At 37.9% G+C, this 18850-nt stretch overlaps 2 protein-coding genes across 2 annotated transcripts in view; one reads left to right on the forward strand and one right to left on the reverse strand.

The window, feature by feature from the left end:
- LOC147352657 (uncharacterized) overlaps positions 1–8013 on the reverse strand; it is a 48317-nt gene extending 40304 nt beyond the window's left edge. The window contains exons 1-4 of the mRNA XM_086361034.1: positions 7954–8013; positions 7756–7843; positions 6850–7503; positions 5486–5536 (exon numbers count right to left, since the gene is read on the reverse strand). Coding sequence (XP_086217160.1) covers positions 7148–7503; positions 7756–7843; positions 7954–8013 — 504 coding nt within the window. The 3' untranslated portion in view covers positions 5486–5536; positions 6850–7147. The remainder of the gene's footprint in view (positions 1–5485; positions 5537–6849; positions 7504–7755; positions 7844–7953) is intronic.
- RNFT1 (ring finger protein, transmembrane 1) lies at positions 7388–17968 on the forward strand. Its single transcript, XM_086360590.1, has 9 exons — positions 7388–7519; positions 8744–9195; positions 9389–9465; positions 10574–10674; positions 12179–12332; positions 13059–13217; positions 13874–13939; positions 16185–16286; positions 17089–17968. The coding sequence occupies exons 2-9, from the start codon at positions 8793–8795 to the stop codon at positions 17221–17223; spliced, it is 1197 nt and encodes a 398-aa protein (XP_086216716.1). The 5' UTR covers positions 7388–7519; positions 8744–8792; the 3' UTR covers positions 17224–17968.
- The last annotated feature ends 882 nt before the right edge of the window (positions 17969–18850 follow it).

Raw genomic sequence — 18850 nt, forward strand, 5'->3', positions numbered from 1 at the left:
AATAGATATCTGGAAAAGTCACAAATATTTGGAAATTAAACAACACACTTTTAAAGAAACCATAGGGATCAAAGAAGTCATAAGGGAAATTAGAATATTTTGAACTGAGTTAAAATAAAAATAAAACAAATCAAAATTCATGCAATTCAGCCAAACTAGTGCTTAGAAGGAAATGTATAAAATCATATGCTTAAATTGGAAAAAAATAAAGATCTCGAATGATCTAAACTTTCGCCTTTATAATCCAGATAAAAGAGAGCAAATTAAATCTGAACCAAACAGAAGAAAGAAAATAATAAAGAGCAGAAATCAATAACATTAAAACAGGAAAACAACAGAGAAAAGTAAATAAAACCAAAATAAATTTGTGTAATTTATCAATAAAATCTATAAACTTCTACCTATACTGCTCCCCCCCCCAAAAAAAACAAAGCAGACACATTACCAAACTCAGGAATGAAAGCTAATATAATTACAGACACTACAAATATTTAAAAGATAATAAGGGAATATTACAAACAATTTTACACCAGTTCATTCATAGGTACAAACTAGCAAAGCTCACTCAAAAAGAAATATATAACATGAACAATTCTATATCTATTAAAGAAATTAAATTTGTAGTTTAAAAATCATTCCATAAAGAAAATTTTAGGCTAGCTGACTTCACTGGCAAATTCTACCAAATCATTGACAAAGAAATAATACTAATTCCATACAATCTTTTCTGAGAATAGAACAGGAGACATCTCCAAATCAAACAGCATGACCTCATTACCAAAGCCAGATAAAGACATTAGAAAAGCAGTATCTCCTATAAACATACATGCAAAAACACACCACAAAATATTAGCAAATGGAATGCAACATGTAAAAAAAAATAATAACACACTTCAACCTAGTGGGGTTTATCCTGGAAATGAAGGGTCTGGTTCAACATTTAAAAATCAGTTGGTGGTCCTGGTGGTCCAGTGGTTAGAACTTGACCTTTTCTTTGCCATGGCCGGGTTTAAGCCCTAGTCAGGGAACTAAGATCTTGCAAGCCACGTGACAGAGCCAAAAAGAAAAAAATTAGTTGACATAATCTACCATATTAACAGACTAAAGAAGAAAAACCAGATGATTTCTCAATAAAGGTGGGAAAGCATTTGACAAAATTCAGTATCTATTCAGGATAAAAATTCTTACTAAACTAGGAAAATAAGGGAACTCATCGAACCTGAAAAATGGTATTAATATGTACAAAAGAATGGGGAAACAGTGGAAACAGTGTCAGATTTTATTTTTTTGGGCTCCAAAATCACTGCAGATGGTGATTGCAGCCATGAAATTAAAAGACGCTTACTCCTTGGAAGCAAAGTTACAACCAGCCTAGATAGCATATTCAAAAGCAGAGACATTACTTTGCCAACAAAGGCCTGTTTAGTCAAGGCTATGGTTTTTCCAGTAGTCATGTATGGATGTGAGAGTTGGACTGTGAAGAAAGCTGAGTGCCGAAGAATTGATGCTTTTGAACTGTGGTGTTGGAGAAGACTCTTGAGAGTCCCTTGGACTGCAAGGAGATCCAACCAGTCCATTCTAAAGAAGATCAGTCCTGGGTGTTCTTTGGAAAGAGTGATGCTAAAGCTGAAATTCCAGTACTTTGGCCACCTCATGTGAAGAACTGACTCATTGGAAAAGACTCTGGGAGGGACTGGGGGCAGGAGGAGAAGGAGACAACAGAGGATGAGATGGCTGGATGGCATCACTGACTCAATGGACATGAGTTTGAGTGAACTCCAGGAGTTGGTGATGGACAGGGAGGCCTGGCGTGCTGCAATTTATGGGGTCGCAAAGAGTCGGACATGACTGAGCGACTAAAGTGAACTGACAGCTAACATAATAGTGAAAGACTGAATGCCTTCCCTCTAAAATCAAGAACAAGGCAAGGATGTCTACTCTAACTCTTCGTCAATTCAGTTCAGTCACTCAGTTGTGTCCAGTCCTTTGTGACCCCATGGACTGCAGCACGCCAGGCCTCCCTGTCCATCGCCAACTCTGAGAGTTTATTCAAACTCATGTCCATAGAGTCAATGATGCCATCCAACCATCTCATCCTCTGTCATCCCCTTCTCCTCCTGTTTTCAATCTTTCCCCAGATCAGGGTCTTTTCCAATGAGTCAGTTCTTTGTATCAGGTGGCCAAAGTACCAGGGTTTCAGCTTCAGCATCAGTTCTTCCAATGAATATTGCAATGAATATTCATGAACCCTTCCTATTCAACATGTGATGAAAGTTACAGCAAAAATGATAAAGAAAGACACACAGACTGAAAAGGAAGAGGTTGTCTCTATTTGTAGACAACACTGTCTAAAATACCAAGGAAAAGAGTTCTAAAAACTAATAAATGAGAATAAGTAATGTTATTCATAGCTACAGCTTTTACTCCAAATTTTCTATCTCCAGATCTTTATATTCAACTGCCAATTGGATATCTTCACCTGTATGTCCCATGGACTCCTAAGATTGAGTACCTCCAAAGCTGAAGGTATTGTTATCCCTCCAAACTTGGGCCTTTTATAAAAAATGCATTTCCTATGATCTATGACTCATTCTAATATTTATACTTGTTCTCATATTTATAGCGTTCCAACTGATTTATCCATCCACCCAAGGAACAAACTGGGGATTCATCTTACACTTCTTTCCCACTTCACATCTACTTGGTCACTTAGGGTATCAGTTAGCTCTTATTATGAAAGAAACTGCTCTGAATCTGGAGGCTTAAAGCAAAATATTTATTATTTCCTGTGATTCTGTGGGTTGATTGGCTAATTATTCTGGTCTGAATCATCTTAGTTGGAGTTAGATGGTCTAGGATGGTCTCACACATGTGTCTGGGGCCACAACTGAGGAGGCCAAGATGGTTAAGACACCTGTGGACTCTCTTCAAGTAGCCCTTCATCTTCTAGGAGGCTAGCCCTAATTTGAGTACATGGTGATAGAAGAGTTGCCAGCAATAAGAGGGCAAGTCCCAACATGCAAATGTTTTGCAAGCCTCTGCTAAATTATAATTGCTTTCGTCCCAGTATCTCAGAAGCCAGAGTAAGTTGCATGAGTTAGCCTGGAAAAAGCCTACCCAAGGATATGGGTGCTGGTAGGAATGGAAACCGGAGAAGACAATGGCACCCCACTCCAGTACTCTTGCCTGGAAAATCCCATGGATGGAGGAGCCTGGTGGGCTGCATTCCATGGAGTCACGAAGAGTCGGACACTGCTGAGCGACTTCACTTTCACTTTCATACATTGGAAAAGGAAATGGCAACCCACTCCAGTGTTCTTGCCTGGAGCATCCCAGGGACAGGGGAGCCTGGTGGGCTGCCGTCTATGGGGTTGCACAGAGTCAGACACGACTGAAGCGACTTAGCAGCAGCAGCAGCAGCAGGTATGGAAAACTAGCTCGAGAAGAGAAGTGTAACTATCTACCACCCTTAATCCGATTGACTCTTATCTCCTCTCTCCATACTCATTCTTCCTCTAGAATCCCACTTCGCTGAGAAGTTCAAGACCTTCTCATGTCCTACTCTACTACTTGTAACAGTCTCCCAATTGAGCTTGCATTGCTGTAAGTTACTAGCATGAGAATTTTCTGGAAAAATACAAATATGGCCACATAATTCTGCTGCTTGAAACTTAATAGCTTCTCTTTCGCCATGTGAATAAACTAAAATAAATTCCTAAATGAGACCCACAAAATCTTTCATTTTCTAGCCCCTATTTACTCTTACTCTTCCCTCATATGCACCCTACTCTTTCAGAAACAAAAAAACTAAGTCCCTCAATTTCTGTGCAATTACAATACCATGACATTACACATACTGCTTTCATCTGCAATGTCCTATTACTACTTACATCCTGGTAAACTTCAACTTAATCTTCAACATGCAACTTTTTTGTCTTTGGCCACACAATGCAGCATATGGGATCTTAGTTCCCTGACCAGGGGATGAACCCATGGCCCCTGCAATGGAAGTGCAGAGTCTTAACCACTGGATTGCCAGGAAAGTCCAATGTTCATCTTAAATATCACAGATTTAATAAGGCATTTCTTGCCTGGCAAAGTTAAACGCTCCCACTTCTTGCATCCACTGCACCTCACACAACCTTCAATTATAGTGTTTATTCCAATATACTATAATTACTTGCTTGAAGACCTGTCTAACCACATATTTCACTGTGGGATGGGGATTATGTCTTTTTTAATGTCTAGATCTCCAACAATCTACTATAATTTTTGACAGTAAGTACTCAACAAATGTTTTTGAGTTTATCAATTAAAACATCCATTTCCAACATTCTAGATGACAGTGGAAAGAAAATTTATCAGATAAGTCTGTCACTGTCAAATCTTGTCATTAACTCAGTACTCTTCTTCAAATGTTACTTTTCAGTCGAGTGGAATGCAGTTTCAAGTATACCAAAACTTTCAATATGAACTAGCATACCTTCAATAAATTATAAATATGTTAAAATGAGAATTTAAACATTATATTAAGGTATATAAATGTACTAAATTTGCAAATGTACTAAAATTATCAGTGTACTAAAACATACTGATGCCTCATTGTGGTGGTAGCTGGATTATGTGAGTCTATTTTTTCTGTTTCCTAAATTCTCATAAATGTTAAAGTTTAAAATAAAAATATCCATGGTGTAGTAGGAATGATATAATATACTACATAAATAAGTTTCCTTAAAAATTCATTATAACCCAGAGCTTGGCTTCAGCCTTTGCTACATACCTAATTCTTGTGTCCCCCACAAAATTCCTATGTTGAAACCTCGACAGTGTGATAGTATAAAGAGGCTCAGTTCAGTTCAGTTCAGTCGCTCAGTCGTGTCCGAATCTTCGAGACCCCATGAATTGCAGCACCCCAGGCCTCCCTGTTCATCACCAACTTCCAGAGTTCACTCAAACTCACGTCCATTGAGTCAGTGATGCCATCCAGCCATCTCATCCCCTGTCGGCCCCTTCTCCTCCTGCCCCCAATCCCTCCCAGCATCAGAGTCTTTTCCAATGAGTCAACTCTTCACATGAGGTGGCCCAAGTACTGGAGTTTCAGCTTTAGCATCATTCCTTCCAAAGAACACCCAGGACTGATCTCCTTTAGAATGGACTGGTTGGATCTCCTTGCAGTCCAAGGGACTCTCAAGAGTCTTCTCCAACACCACAGTTTAAAAGCATCAATTCTTCGGCACTCAGCTTTCTTCACAGTCCAACTCTAACATCCATACATGACCACAGGAAAAACCATAGCCTTGACTAGACGGACCTTTGTTGGCAAAGTATAAAGAGGTGGCAGTAGATAATTAGAGCATTAAGAAAGGGCTCTCACGAAGGTCATTAGTGCCCTTATAAAAGAGTTTCCAAAGCTCTACCACCTTCCCACCATGTGAGGACACAGCCAGAGACAAAACTATCTATAATCCAGGAAGCAGGAACTCACCAGACATCAAATCTGCTCACACCTTGATCTTGAACTTCCCAGCCTCTTGAGCTGTGAGAAATAAATTTGTTGTTTATAAGCCATCCAGGCCATATTCTTACTGCAACCCAAACAGATTAAGACTTTCTGACAAAGGAACCTAATTTGTCATGAAGACTTTGTGAAGTTCATGGAGCCATATATCAAAAAACAAACAGAAAACAAAAACCAAAACAAACAAAAATATCTAGCAATATCTTAATTGACAATGGGAAGTAGATCTAACACCTGTTGTGGGAAGGAGGGGGAATGCCTTTTTAACCAAAAGAAATGGTTTGGTAATAAAAATAATCTGATTTAAGAATATCCTCAAAGTGGTTAATTCAGGTTAAATAGTGAGTTCAATTGTACTCTGATACACGAGGAAATAAGGTGCACACACGCCATCAAACTAACTTGGGCAAAGCTGTTGTGTAAGCTGTTTGTGTTAGTGGTTCAGTCCTGTCAGACTCTCTGCCACCCCATGGACTGCAGCCCACCAGGCTCCTCTGTCCATGGGATTTCCCAGGCAAGAATTCTGGAGTGGGTGGCCATTCCCTTTTCCAGGGAATCTTCCCTACCCAGGAATCCAACCTGGGTCTCTTCCACTGCAGGCAGATTCTTTATCCTCTGACCCATGTTGTGAATAGTTTTAAATGGTTTTAAAGCAGAAAAGTGAAAGTGAAGTCGCTCAGTCGTGTCCGACTCTTCGCGGCCCCATGGACTGTAGCCCATCAGGCTCATCCATCCATGGATTTCTCCAGGCAAGAGTACTGGAGTGGGTTGTCATTTCCTTCTCCAGGGGATCTTCCCGACCCGGATCGAACCCGGGTCTCCCACATTGTCGACAGATCCTCTACCGTCTGAGCCACCAGGGAAGTCCCCATTTAAATCGAGACCAAATTAAAAAAAAAAAAAGTATCACTTTTCCCACTAGATTTTCAATTCATGACATGTGCGCATATGTATGAAATTTATCCTCTAGTGAGGAAAGACTGAACAGCTCACCAGCGGCATGGAATATTTAATTTCAAGACCTATAGAAAGACCACCAAGATTTACTTGACGTCAACTTCTAGAAATTAAAGATAAAAAACTTAAGGTTCAAAGTACTATTGGTAGTTGTCGCGAATGGGGCAGATTCATAGAATACAATTAAATATCATTTATGATATATTTTGGCTCGGGAACAAGAGGCAAGGATTTTTGTGTTTCTTTTGTTTAAAGTTTTCCTTAATAAATCTTTTATTTTAGAACAGTTTTAGGTTAACAATTACCGCGAAGATAGTACAGCGTTCTCTACACCCCACTGGGTTTTTAAACTCTTAATTTCTATTGATACTTACACCACCCCGTTCTCTCCCAAACCATCCCCTACTTCTCTCTGCTCCTGATCTCCTCAGGTTTCGCCAGGGCCTCGTTCTCACAGAGCAACTTTAGGAATGTAACAAAAACCCAGTTCAGTTACAACTTCACAAGTGGGTCAGCTGAGGTGGCCGACACCAGAACGCTCCCGCCCCGTCCCGCCCTCAGGGGCGCGCCGACCCTCGCCAACGTGGCTCTTCCCCCTCACGCGTCGCCGGACGCGAGCCAAGCGACCAAAGGGCAGGGCAGCCTCCAGAGGCAGGGAGAGCCGGGGCGGGACTAGGTCCGCCCCCAACTGCAGGCTCCTCCCTCGAGGGCAGGTTCTGGAGGCCCCAAACAGACGCACGTACGCTGATTGTTTAACGCCGACGCCCGCGGCCGGTCCTCCGCCGCACGCCTCTCTTCACAGCCCACACCCACCGGCGGCCTCCGCCCCGCCCCGCCGTCGCAGCCTGGCCCTCGGCGCGTCGCGCGGGGGCGGGGCGCGCGCACGTGAGGACGTCCGGGAGCGCGCGCGCCGTCGCCGAGCTGGGCCAGAGTTGCCGGCGACGGGGTCTGAAGGTGATGGCTCTGACCGAAGGCCTCGAGACGGCGTTTCTCGCTGTTCCTGCCGTCGCTGCCTGGGCCTCGGTCCGCTCATCGTCATGAGAGGTCAGGCCTGGGGGAAGCGGGCGAAGGAGGCGAGGGGCCGCGGCGAAATGGGCTCTGGGGAGAATAACAGAGGCACTCGAAGCTCGAACGTGGGTGGAAAAGTCTATCCTGGAGATTCCGGAAGAGCCGTTTGCATTTTACTTTTCTTCCCTTTCTGTCCCCTTTCTTGCTTCATGCTTGAAGGAAAGTGGGAAGGTTCTCGGGTTTTATTTATGGAAAAAGACGCTGAAACTGACCCATCCGGCGTCGGTGTATCCAGAGATTGGAGGAAGTAAATGGCAGTCGTGGCGTTGGAGCATCGGTGAAAGCCTTTGGTGAAGAGCACTAAAAACCAAACCGCCCAACAGTCACTGAAAAAAAATTGTTTTTCAGACCTAGAAATGAAATAGAATGACACAAAACTTGCCCTGACGTTAACCCCAGCTTCCTCCTACGGAAACGGCAGAAAAGCTCTGCTTTTCAACTGGATTCTGATGGCCACCCACACTCGTCATTTAGGGATCTTTGGATGCCGATGTTTTCTTGCCGGATTTCCCACCCCTCCAGAGTCGCATTTTTAATGTGCAGACTACGTAATTATCCTTATTCAGAATAGTCGTTTAGCAATTACACGGTGACTCCCAAAGTCTTAAAGATATTTTTGAGGGTGGCAGGGAAGGATAATATTTCTTGGTGTTAATTATTATTGGAAACTTATTAGCTTCGGGAAAGCTGTTTCAGCATAAAAGGAAATTTGTAGGTCGCCTAAATGAAATGTTTATTATTAGTATCAGTTACGCATGATGTTGCTTAATACGGAGTTAAGATTTGATGTTTTCTTCTTAGCCTTTGTAGGCATTAAAAAAACAGATTCACTCTTCTAGTTGAGCCGAGTAAATGCACTGGGTGTTCTAGTATGAATGAGTACTATTAGTACTGTCAACATCTGCTGGGCACCCATACTTTGAGTATTTTGCCAGTTCTTCTGTCAGAGAACTGGAGGCATCTGAAGGGCAACTTTTTCCGTGGCAGATGTTCCCTGAAAGATGGTTTGCACAGGGTAGCAGCGCCTTCGCGTCAGTGGGGAGGAAGGAGTCGTCTAGTGAGGAGTGCTAGATAACCTGAAAATAACTCATCTGCTGTGATTACCAGCCTCTCCTTTAGCGAATAACCAATTCCTAGTGAGCCACATATTGCCTGTACTTAACCGTTCACTTAGAATAGTTTCTGCTCTTTGATTTTTAGGAGACAGAGCCGTGAAGCAAAGAAATCACAGAACAAGTATTCAAGGGCCATGCAAGCCAACTGTAGTCAACTGCACAGCCCTTCAGGAGCTGCAGGCAGTGAGGATGCCTCAGCCTCCCAGAGTGTCCAAGCAAGACTGACAGGAGAAGCTTCCTGTCTTTATTCTGGAGATGTTCATATCCCGATAAGCTCCCTACCTAAAGAATGTGCTGAAAATCCAAACTCCAGAAATACAAGGTCAGGTGTCCACAGCTGTACCCACGGATGTACCCATAGTCGCTTACGGAGTCATACCCACAATGAAGCCAGGCAACCTGATGATAGCGACATGGAGTATGGAGATCATGGTAGCAGCTCCTTCTCAGAATTCCGGTATCTCTTCAAGTGGTTGCAGAAGAGTCTTCCATATATTTTGATTCTGGGTGTCAAACTTGTTATGCAGCATACAACAGGTAGGGTATGATAAAAGCACTGAGTTGTTTCATTGCTATATTCAGCTAATTCTCTATTGGTAACCTACTTCATGCATTTCAGTTTCTTATTTTCTGTTAGCTTTTAAAATTGTGTATGCTTCCTTTAAAATCATGTCATTATGTTAGCTCTTTTTTTTAAAATTTCAATTAACTGGACCTTATTTTCTAACAGGAATTTCTCTTGGAATTGGGCTGCTTACAACTTTTATATATGCAAACAAAAGCATTGTAAATCAGGTTTTTCTAAGAGTAAGTACAACCAGCAACTAAAAAATCATTAAATGTTTTTCCCTGTAGAATTATATGCTCATTTTGAGAGAAATAGGAATTAAGATAGTTTATTTGATAAATTTAAATAGGTATAATGTAACATCCATATTAAATGTTGTTATCTAAATGACCTGGCATAAATGATTTGTCCTAATACTGAATTGTTTCACCGTATTTTCTTTGTATGTTGGGTTCCTGATAAAAGCTAGACAGAAGGATTAAAACCTAGACAGATCACCATATGGTCTGATTTGTCAAGTGCCTTCATGTTTTAAGTTAATTTGACTATACTAAGTAATATGACCATTATTTAAAACTTCAGCCATTGTACTCGAAGATTTAAAATACTTAAAAGTGTACATTGAACAAATGGGTATTGAATTATTTAGGTTTCTCTTATTTAAAGAAAACTAAACCCAAGAAGTTTTTTCTTAATTATAGTCACAGTCCTATTCTTGTAAATTATTGCAAAAACGGGATTAGTTTATAAAATTTCATCCTCAAGCAACTTTTAAAGGGTTATATCTGTGTAAAGAATCATATATTTTGACCTGAAAATTTGTAGTTACACCCTATCAAACCATAAAAGTTTAATTTAGGGTTTAAAACTAGTAAAACTTTTAATTAAACTAGTAATTAAAACTTAATTATAAAACAGATTAAAAACAAATTCTTACTGAATTGTAGGAGAATTTTTAAAATTATAAACCCTGATAACTTAATGCATTTTCTGCACGCCTGTTTTGTTAGGAAGGCAAATATAGGGAGCTACAGAAGTAAAGTTTTCATTTAGGTGGGTTCTTTATGTCAGTTTGTAGAAGATTTGGCTTTGAAACATAGGTAATGTTGTTACACAATGAGGAAGCTTGTATTTTAAAAATCTGTTTAAATTTGTGTTGTTTTGTTCATTAAAGCTATATAAAATAGAATGATATGTACAATTTAACAAATAATCTATATTTTATTAAGATAAATTAATCTATTAAAACATTTTAAGTTAATTAGTCATTAAAGTAAAATAGTTAAATGATATTTAAAATTCTGGCATAATTCAAAGTAATGAATTATAAAATTATTTATTTTTCAGGAAAGGTGCTCAAAGATTCAGTGTGCTTGGTTACTGGTATTCTTAGCAGGATCTTCTGTTCTTTTATATTACACCTTTCATTCTCAGTCACTTTATTACAGGTAATTAGAGGCCCAAGTGCACAATCACATATTTTTATATAATCATATATTCCATAGCACTTTGTAAAGTTTTACTTGTACATACTTACTTTTGGAGTTCAATTTTTACGTATTTGTCTAGTTCCAGGTTAGTGAGCTTAAAGTGATTTATTCATGTTTTATACCCAGTGCCTTGCCTCGTAGCAAGTGCTCAATAAATAACTTTTGATACTAAAATTTTTACTTATATAATCAATAGTTACTAAATACCATTAGATTGTTGTTGGTGACCTTTTGACAAAAATTGTATATATTTAAAATATACAACATGTTTTGATATATATATACATTGTGAAGTGATTACCACAATCAAGTTAACATATCCATCACCTCCCTTAGTTACCTTCTTGTGTGTATATGTGATGAGAACACTTGATATTTGTTTCTAGAAGAAAACTTGCTAAAGAACAGTAGTTGATCAGTTTCCAAGTCAGATGGAAGTGTTCTGAATTTTCAGCTTTAATCAGATAACTAGAAATCTGGGTTTCAGTGGTATTGGAGAGATGTGGACAAATCTGGGATATAGTTTGTAGGTGTAGCTGATACCACTCAGATTGGATTGGGTGGGTGGGTGAGGGGAAGAATCAAGGGTGATGCCTGGGTTTTTTAGTCCTAAGCAACTGGCTGGATGGTGGTGCCATTTACTAGGCTAGGAAAGACTGGGGAAGGAAGTGGTTTTGAAGGAAAATCAGTAATTTTGTTTTGAACGTGTTAAGTTTGAGAGGCCATGTAGAACTGTTAAAATGATTATAGTTATTTGTCATAAGCTCAGAGTGGAGGTTAGAGCTGTAAATTTTGGTGTTATCAGCACATGGTGGATATTTTAAAAACATGGAACTTGACAAGACAAACCTGGGAAAGAAAGTATAGACCGAGAAGAAGGCCTAGGACTGGACAATGCCCACGATTAGCCAGAGGAGTAGCAGCGAAGTAGACTTAAGAAGCAATCATTAAGAACAACTAGACCATATGAGAGCAACTTGAAGAGAGTGGTGTCAGAAGTCCACGCAGAAAATATTTCAAGGAGGGAAGATGGGAAAAGTGACCTTCAAATTTAGCAAGAGGGAGGGAGTTGATGATCTTGACAGAAGCAGTTCACTGGAAAGGAGGGATGAGAATCCTGACTGGAGTTGGTTAAGGAGAGAATGACATATATCTATCATTTGTGAATTTTTTAGATTACAGGCTAGAGGATATCCATCATGACAAGTTAGGAAGACTCTTCGTTTTCTTTGAGGAAAGATTTGAAATGAAAACATTTAAAAAGTCTGTTTAAAATAACCAAAATAATCTTTTTACATAAACTCTAGCACTTGTCAAACTCATATTTTGTACACATTATTTGGTAGCAAATTTAGAACCCCTGTCAGCACTTTTATCTTTTTATGTTGCTTTTAGTAAGTTTTGATGTTTTTATCTTTTTATGTTGCTTTTAGTAAGTTTTGTGTTTTTCTTCTCTTGGTAGCTTAATTTTTTTAAATCCTACTTTGGACTATTCAAGCTTCTGGGAAGTACTTTGGGTTGTTGGAATTACAGACTTCATTCTGAAATTCCTCTTCATGGGCTTAAAATGCCTTATTTTATTGGTGCCTTCTTTGATCATGCCTTTTAAATCCAAGGTAAGATCTACTATGTTTTATTGGAAAGATGTTAGCAAACCATATCAGTGCTTCAGTTCAGTTCAGTCGCTCAGTCATGTCTGACTTTGCCACCCCATGAACTGCAGCACACCAGGCCTCCCTGTCCATCACCAACTCCCGGAGTCTACCTAAACCCAAGTCCATTAAGTCGGTGATGCCATCCAACCATCTCATCCATTTAGTCTTAAATGATTCTTTTTATAATTTTCCAGTTTGCTCAATAACCTAATTATTATATTATCTCAGACCTATTGAAACAAAATATCTGTTCCAATAAAATCAATTATACAGTACTTGCTTTGGAATAATCTAAAAGTCAGTCCCCACATCATATATGGGAAAATATTTACATTTATACTTCTGTTTTCCTCCAGGGCATTATTAATTGATAATTGATAACTGACTATATGCAGTTATTTGGTGTTTTTCATATTCAGTTAAAACTTTAAATTTTTGTAGTCAGCAAGATATTTTATTGTACATAAAACATTTTCACTGTCACTCTAGAAATTTTTTGAAAACAAACCAGTGACTGTAACATCTGAGAACCAAGTTGAGGAGGTTACTCATAATCATTATGAATACTAATTTTATAGTTGTGTTATTGTGCCGTATATTCATGATGCTCTCAGTCCAATATGGAGTATTTGTGCTGTGTATATAAGTAGCTTCGTTGGCTCTGTTTTCTTTTTTCTTCCTTTTTAGGGTTACTGGTATATGCTTTTAGAAGAATTATGTCAGTATTACCGAACTTTTGTTCCCATACCAGTTTGGTTTCGTTACCTTATAAGCTATGGGGAGTTTGGTAATGTAACTAGATGGAGTCTTGGGATATTGCTGGCTTTACTCTACCTCATACTAAAAGTAGGTAACATAATAAATTTTGTCATTTATAATGATTCATGTAATAATGTTTACAGATTTTACCTGTAACTGATTTTGTCTTTAACTGTTTTATAGTTTATCTTCATATCACTAGTTTGAAATAAATGGCAGATTCTTTACTTAGAAATGGAAAAAAGGAAATAGGTATCTTTATCTTAATCCAGTGGTTCTCAGATTTTATTGGGGGAGTAGCATGCAGTATCTAAGAGAGAGAATGAGTAGAAGAGAACATACCCACCCCCATCAGTAGCATCTATCAGGTACATAATTCTCAAACTAGTGGAGTATCTTGTCCTGTCCCCTCAACTTAGTCACTTTATGAAATTTTAAATATGTTAAGGACATGTGAACCAGGTAAAATTGCCTTGCCTTTGATTTAGTTAAGTATATATTTGTCTTGACCAGATTGTAACTCTAGGCATTCAGATGTACTTCATTTTGGTTACGAATTGGCTGAAATTGATAAGCTGAGTAAAATATCCCATAATTGGATTTTAAGTATATTTAGAATGAAATGATTAGTTGTGGTATGCAATGAGCATTGTTAATAGCAGTATTTGATATTAGCATTGATCTCTAAGTTTAACAGAGATGGCTCTTTGAATTAATGAATTAGGATTTATTTTCCCTTTCAGCTTCTGGACTTTTTTGGACACCTGAGAACTTTCAGACGGGTTTTGCGAATATTTGTTACACGACCAGTAAGTATTTTTTATCATAGGAAACTTTTTACCTTTCTTCATTATAAAATTGTTTTAGTTCGGTAGTTTTACAAATGCAGACTTACATGCGTTTAGAAATACTTCTAGTACTTTGGCACTTGAGGTTATGATGATAAAGGTTTTATTTCTGTGACCCGTTTGTTAATTTGTGCATTGACAACACCTAATGGTTGATGAAGTAATTGTGTATTTGAATGTGTCTCCTGCCCTTTCAGATCGCCTATTTTTAACCTTTTATAAACATTTCCCAAAAATCATATGAACTTTTGTTTCTCTTTTAATCCACAGTTAGTGGCTTTGTGTGTTTTCATTAACTCCTATTCAGCTTCTGTGAAAGTGTTTATAATTTATTGTGTACATGAAGAAAGCTTACTACCAAAAATCATGTCCCTTGGAATTTTCTTACTGGAAAAATTTCCCCAATACTGAATTCCGTATGCACAAATAAGTTCTTGACGGTATCAATAAACTTTAAAATTGAGATTCCATTGTCAGTTATAACTTTACTATACATCAGTGATTCTACTGATGTAACAAACTGCAGAGAAAGGGTGTCTGTCACAGCTCAAATGATAATGGCTCATTTGCTATTTATTAGCCTCAGAGGTTCTCAGTATATAAGTGTGATCACCAGATTTCAGAGTTTGATTCTCAGTTATAGAGTCCATTAGGTACTTCAACAGTTAAGTGGTCAGGACTCAAGAGACTGACTTACAAGAATGCCAATCTAATAATATATGTTTGAAAAAAACAACAGGATTTTACCAATGAAGTGGACTAAACTAACTGGCCAGGACCCTTTCCCTAAGATAGTAACATAGTAACAAGTTTCACTGCATCCTATTCAGACTTCTTTCCTTAAAAAGATACCAATAAAACCCAGACTTTAGCTTTTGAATTTAGCTATTGAGTACATTGTACTAGGCTTCTGCTGTAGCAATTAATCTAATAGAGCTTGAAATGCCTTTGGTATTTTCTCCAGGAAGCATTAAGAGACTATCACAGTCATCAACACTCTATTTTATTCTTGAGATTCTCATGTTCCTTAATGTTGCCCCTGGAAATGGCAATCATCATCAGGGTATTTTCACCTGAAGGGAGTCTGCATTGTACCAGACAAGAGTGCTGTTTTAAAAGCTTGTCAGCATATCCATGTGCAGTGCACTCTTCTAAATGGCATTTACTGAAGGGAAATTGGCATCAAGATCATCCATCAGTATCTTATGTCTAGAATCTTTAACATCACTGATCTCAAAAATTTTTAATTTTCTATTTATATCCTTTGATTTTGTTAACTTTTGAAAGTAAGTTTAGATCATAGCCTCGGTTGCTAAGTCATGTCACACTTGGTCTGATGACTATGACTGAAACTTGGGTGTTCTTTTCCTGAGCTCCCTTTTCCACATCATTTCTACAGAAAGATGATCTCATTTATAACATTTTGTCATACCCCGTTAATGACTAAATTCTACTGAATTTGTAAGGAAGTTATAAGATCTTAACAAGATCAGAAACTTTTTTTAGGACTTCAGAAAAGGAAATTCAAAGATGTGTGTTGAGTTTTGACAGTAGAGCGCTACTCAAGTGACGTTTTGCAATTACAGTTCTTTTGTAAAATTTTATCATTCTTTGCTAGTACTAAATGCTGGGTTTTGTGATAAAGATGATAATTAAAATTATTTTTAGATTTAGTGGCAGGACACTGTTTAGTGGTCCCCCCCCAAACCTTCTTCATATTGAACTCATGTGGAAAGCTTTCAAAAATTAGATTTCTGGGTTACCTTATTGGTATATCTGGACCTATTGAATCAATCTCCAATGTGGAGCACAGAAATCTAAAGCAGTCTCTACATGAGTTACATTCAGCCAAACAAGCTCAGCATTGACTTTAAACCAGTGTCATAGGTAGTAAGTGGGCTCAATTTGGCAATACTGGGTCACATAGTACATGAATATAGATTGCATAATTCTTATATTTCACATTGCATTTGAATTTCAAGCACTATCATTATTTGGGAATCCAATGAATCTAACAATCTTCCAAGATTCTGTTTATGTATAATGTAATGAGTTCACCTTGATGCAGACATGATTCTGTATACATAGATCAGGTTTGAAATGTTTATATCCTTTGGGAAAGTTTTCAAATGCCTAGTTCCTTGGAGATTTGAGAAATACAGTTATCACCTATGTATTTAAGGAACAGAACCTTATCTTTATATAGAGTTACGGAGTCCCTGCCAGCAAGAGACAGTGTTCAGATGTGGATGATATTTGTTCAATATGTCAAGCTGAATTTCAAAAGCCAATTCTTCTCATCTGTCAGGTAACTCTATTTTTAAGCAACCTTAATACAGCACTTCTCTGGACTTGGAAAAGTCACATTTATGTTAATTTTCAGGAAAAAATATGTATATTGTTTAGCAGAAACTAGCATTCAGGGCACATACTGTGAATTTCTTATTTGTGATTGGGGGTTTGGTAGGTTAGCTAAGTTTTGTCCCTTATGTTCTAATAGTTTTTATGTAGAAGCGTGTATGAAGGGATCGCAAACAGGATACCAAAGTGACTGGAAAACACACTATTTTTAATAACAATACTAGTCTTTAAGAATACCAGAATGTTACTGGATTGTATAAGGCCATTTCCTGTTATTCCTGTAACTCTCAAAGATTGTATTAAGCTGTTAGTCATTATGTTGTTGTCATCTGGTTGCAAAGTTGTGTCTGAGTCTTTTGCAACCCCGTGGACTATAGCCAGCCAGGCTCCTCTGCCTGTGGGATTTCCCAGGCAAGACAGGTGTGGGCTGCTATTTCCTTCTCCAGAGGATCTTCCCAACCAGGGATTGAGCCCTCATCTCCTGCGTTGGCAGGCAGATTCTTTACCAGGGAAGCCCCTTTTAGTCATTATCCTTGATCTTAAAGTCATCACCTAAACATAACTTGTATTTTATTAAAGGTGGTTAGGCGGATAGGACGAGTCAGAATACTTGTCTCTGCCACTAACACTCTGTGTTCTTGAATGTTATACTTTGTTGTCTTGCTTGTAAAATGAACTGTTTTTCTGCAGTGTGATGAATTTAAAGTTAAAATGTTACCAACTATAAAAAGTTCGTAATTCCCTTACAGCATATATTTTGTGAAGAGTGTATTACCTTATGGTTTAACAGAGAAAAAACATGTCCGTTGTGCAGAACTGTGATTTCGGACCATATAAACAAATGGAAAGATGGAGCCACTTCATCACACCTTCAAATATATTAAGTTTTCAACTTAATATTAAGGCCACAAAACACTAATTTTATTTGGTTACAGTGACTACTGGTAAAGACATTAGAATGGATTTTCAGGGCTGGAAGGTAAGGAAAATGTTCCCAAATGGTTTTAGAGTATTATAGTTAAGTGTGTAGTCCAGTTTATCAAAATATTAAATGAAAGATCCTATATTATATATGTAATGTTCAGCCTAATGCATATGAAACATTTATTCTATCCTTATTTGACTTATGATGGCAGTGTTAAATTGTAAATGTGTTTTCTTGTTAATGTTACCAAATGACAATTGGGTAATACAGCTACTGGTTTTAGAGGAATTCAGGTATTCTTTCCAGACACTGTTTTCAGAATAAAGAGTATTTTTCATAATATTTTAAGATACACATTACCTGAAAGTAGAATTTTATTTAGCATTGACTTTTATAATTCCCATTCTAAAAATCTTAAATTTTTTCCTAAAATTTGTATTTTTAAATGAAAGCTATAAATGTTATATTTTACCTGTACAATCAGAATTTTCTAAGGAAGACTAATTTACTGAGGATGAAATATTTTAGTACTGTTATTCTCTGTAGTATGATTAGCAGTCATTGAGAATAAAAGACAAATTGCTTTTCTTTGTGGATATAATACATACAATCCTGCCCTCAGCTTTAATGTTCATGATTTTGCTTTTTGTATAGTGCCATGGACTTTCTTGAATTAACTATTAAAATAATTCACATGGATTACATACAGCTGGTTTCAATGATGATTTGAATAGTGTGACAAACAAGACCAACTCAGACTCTTAGAAAAGAATTCCCCAGGTCTTGCCTGATGGTCCAGTGGTTAAGACTCTATGCTTCCAATCCAGGTGGTGTGGGTTCAAGCCCTGGTTGGGGTCCTGCATGCCACCTGGGCCAAAAAAAATTTGTTAAAAAAGAACTCCCCTTATAACTAGCTTCTCTAAAAGAGTGTTGGAACCTCATGCTTGAATCATCATTACTTGGGAGATTAAAGCTTGTACAAAGACCAACAAAACTTTGGAGAGTGGTTTGTTTGCCTACAGGTATGTGTTTCTCTCCCCTTGAAACCTCATGAGGGATTCAAGATCTGTGACAGGTCTGAAGGACTGGTTATTATCTACATCTTGACGTGAGACCTCTGCTCATTTTCTTGTTTACCATCTATCAGTTTGCACACAAGAAAAAAAGACAGTGGTAAGAAGGAGAAGTTAGGGGGTAGAGGCAGAAATTTTCAGCAGATTTACAACACTGGTAAGACAAAGACTACACCAGCATGGATTAATAAGGATAGTGAACTGTGTTACCTACTTTGAGAATCACTGCAAATATTAAAAAAAAAAAAAAAAAAAAACCTTCCTAATTTTGTGATGAAGCCAATAGTTGTTATTTGGGTATACAGCAAGGGATGAGTTAAGAAAGACAATTTGAGATTAGAATTTGGGTGTAAAAAATACGCTAACTTCTTGGTAAAAACATAAGAGTAACATCTTACCACATGGGTTATTTCAGCCCTAACACAATACCTGATTACCCTATGGCCATATGGACAGCTTTCTTAATATGACTGAATAACAAGTCTGTGGTGGACAGTGGGGGATTTTTTGTTT

Source organism: Bos grunniens, chromosome 19 (assembly GCF_055505025.1).
Source record: "Bos grunniens cultivar Pamir isolate PY7600 chromosome 19, Bosgru_T2T1.0, whole genome shotgun sequence".
NCBI lineage: Eukaryota > Metazoa > Chordata > Mammalia > Artiodactyla > Bovidae > Bos > Bos grunniens.

Excerpts from the sequence above, each read along its gene's own strand:
- RNFT1 (XM_086360590.1), top strand. The coding sequence starts at position 8,793 with ATGCAAGCCAACTGTAGTCAACTGCACAGCCCTTCAGGAGCTGCAGGC. Across the intron at positions 13,218-13,873 it reads TACTCTACCTCATACTAAAA|CTTCTGGACTTTTTTGGACA; the intron begins GTAGGTAACATA and ends TTTCCCTTTCAG. Across the intron at positions 13,940-16,184 it reads GAATATTTGTTACACGACCA|AGTTACGGAGTCCCTGCCAG; the intron begins GTAAGTATTTTT and ends ATCTTTATATAG.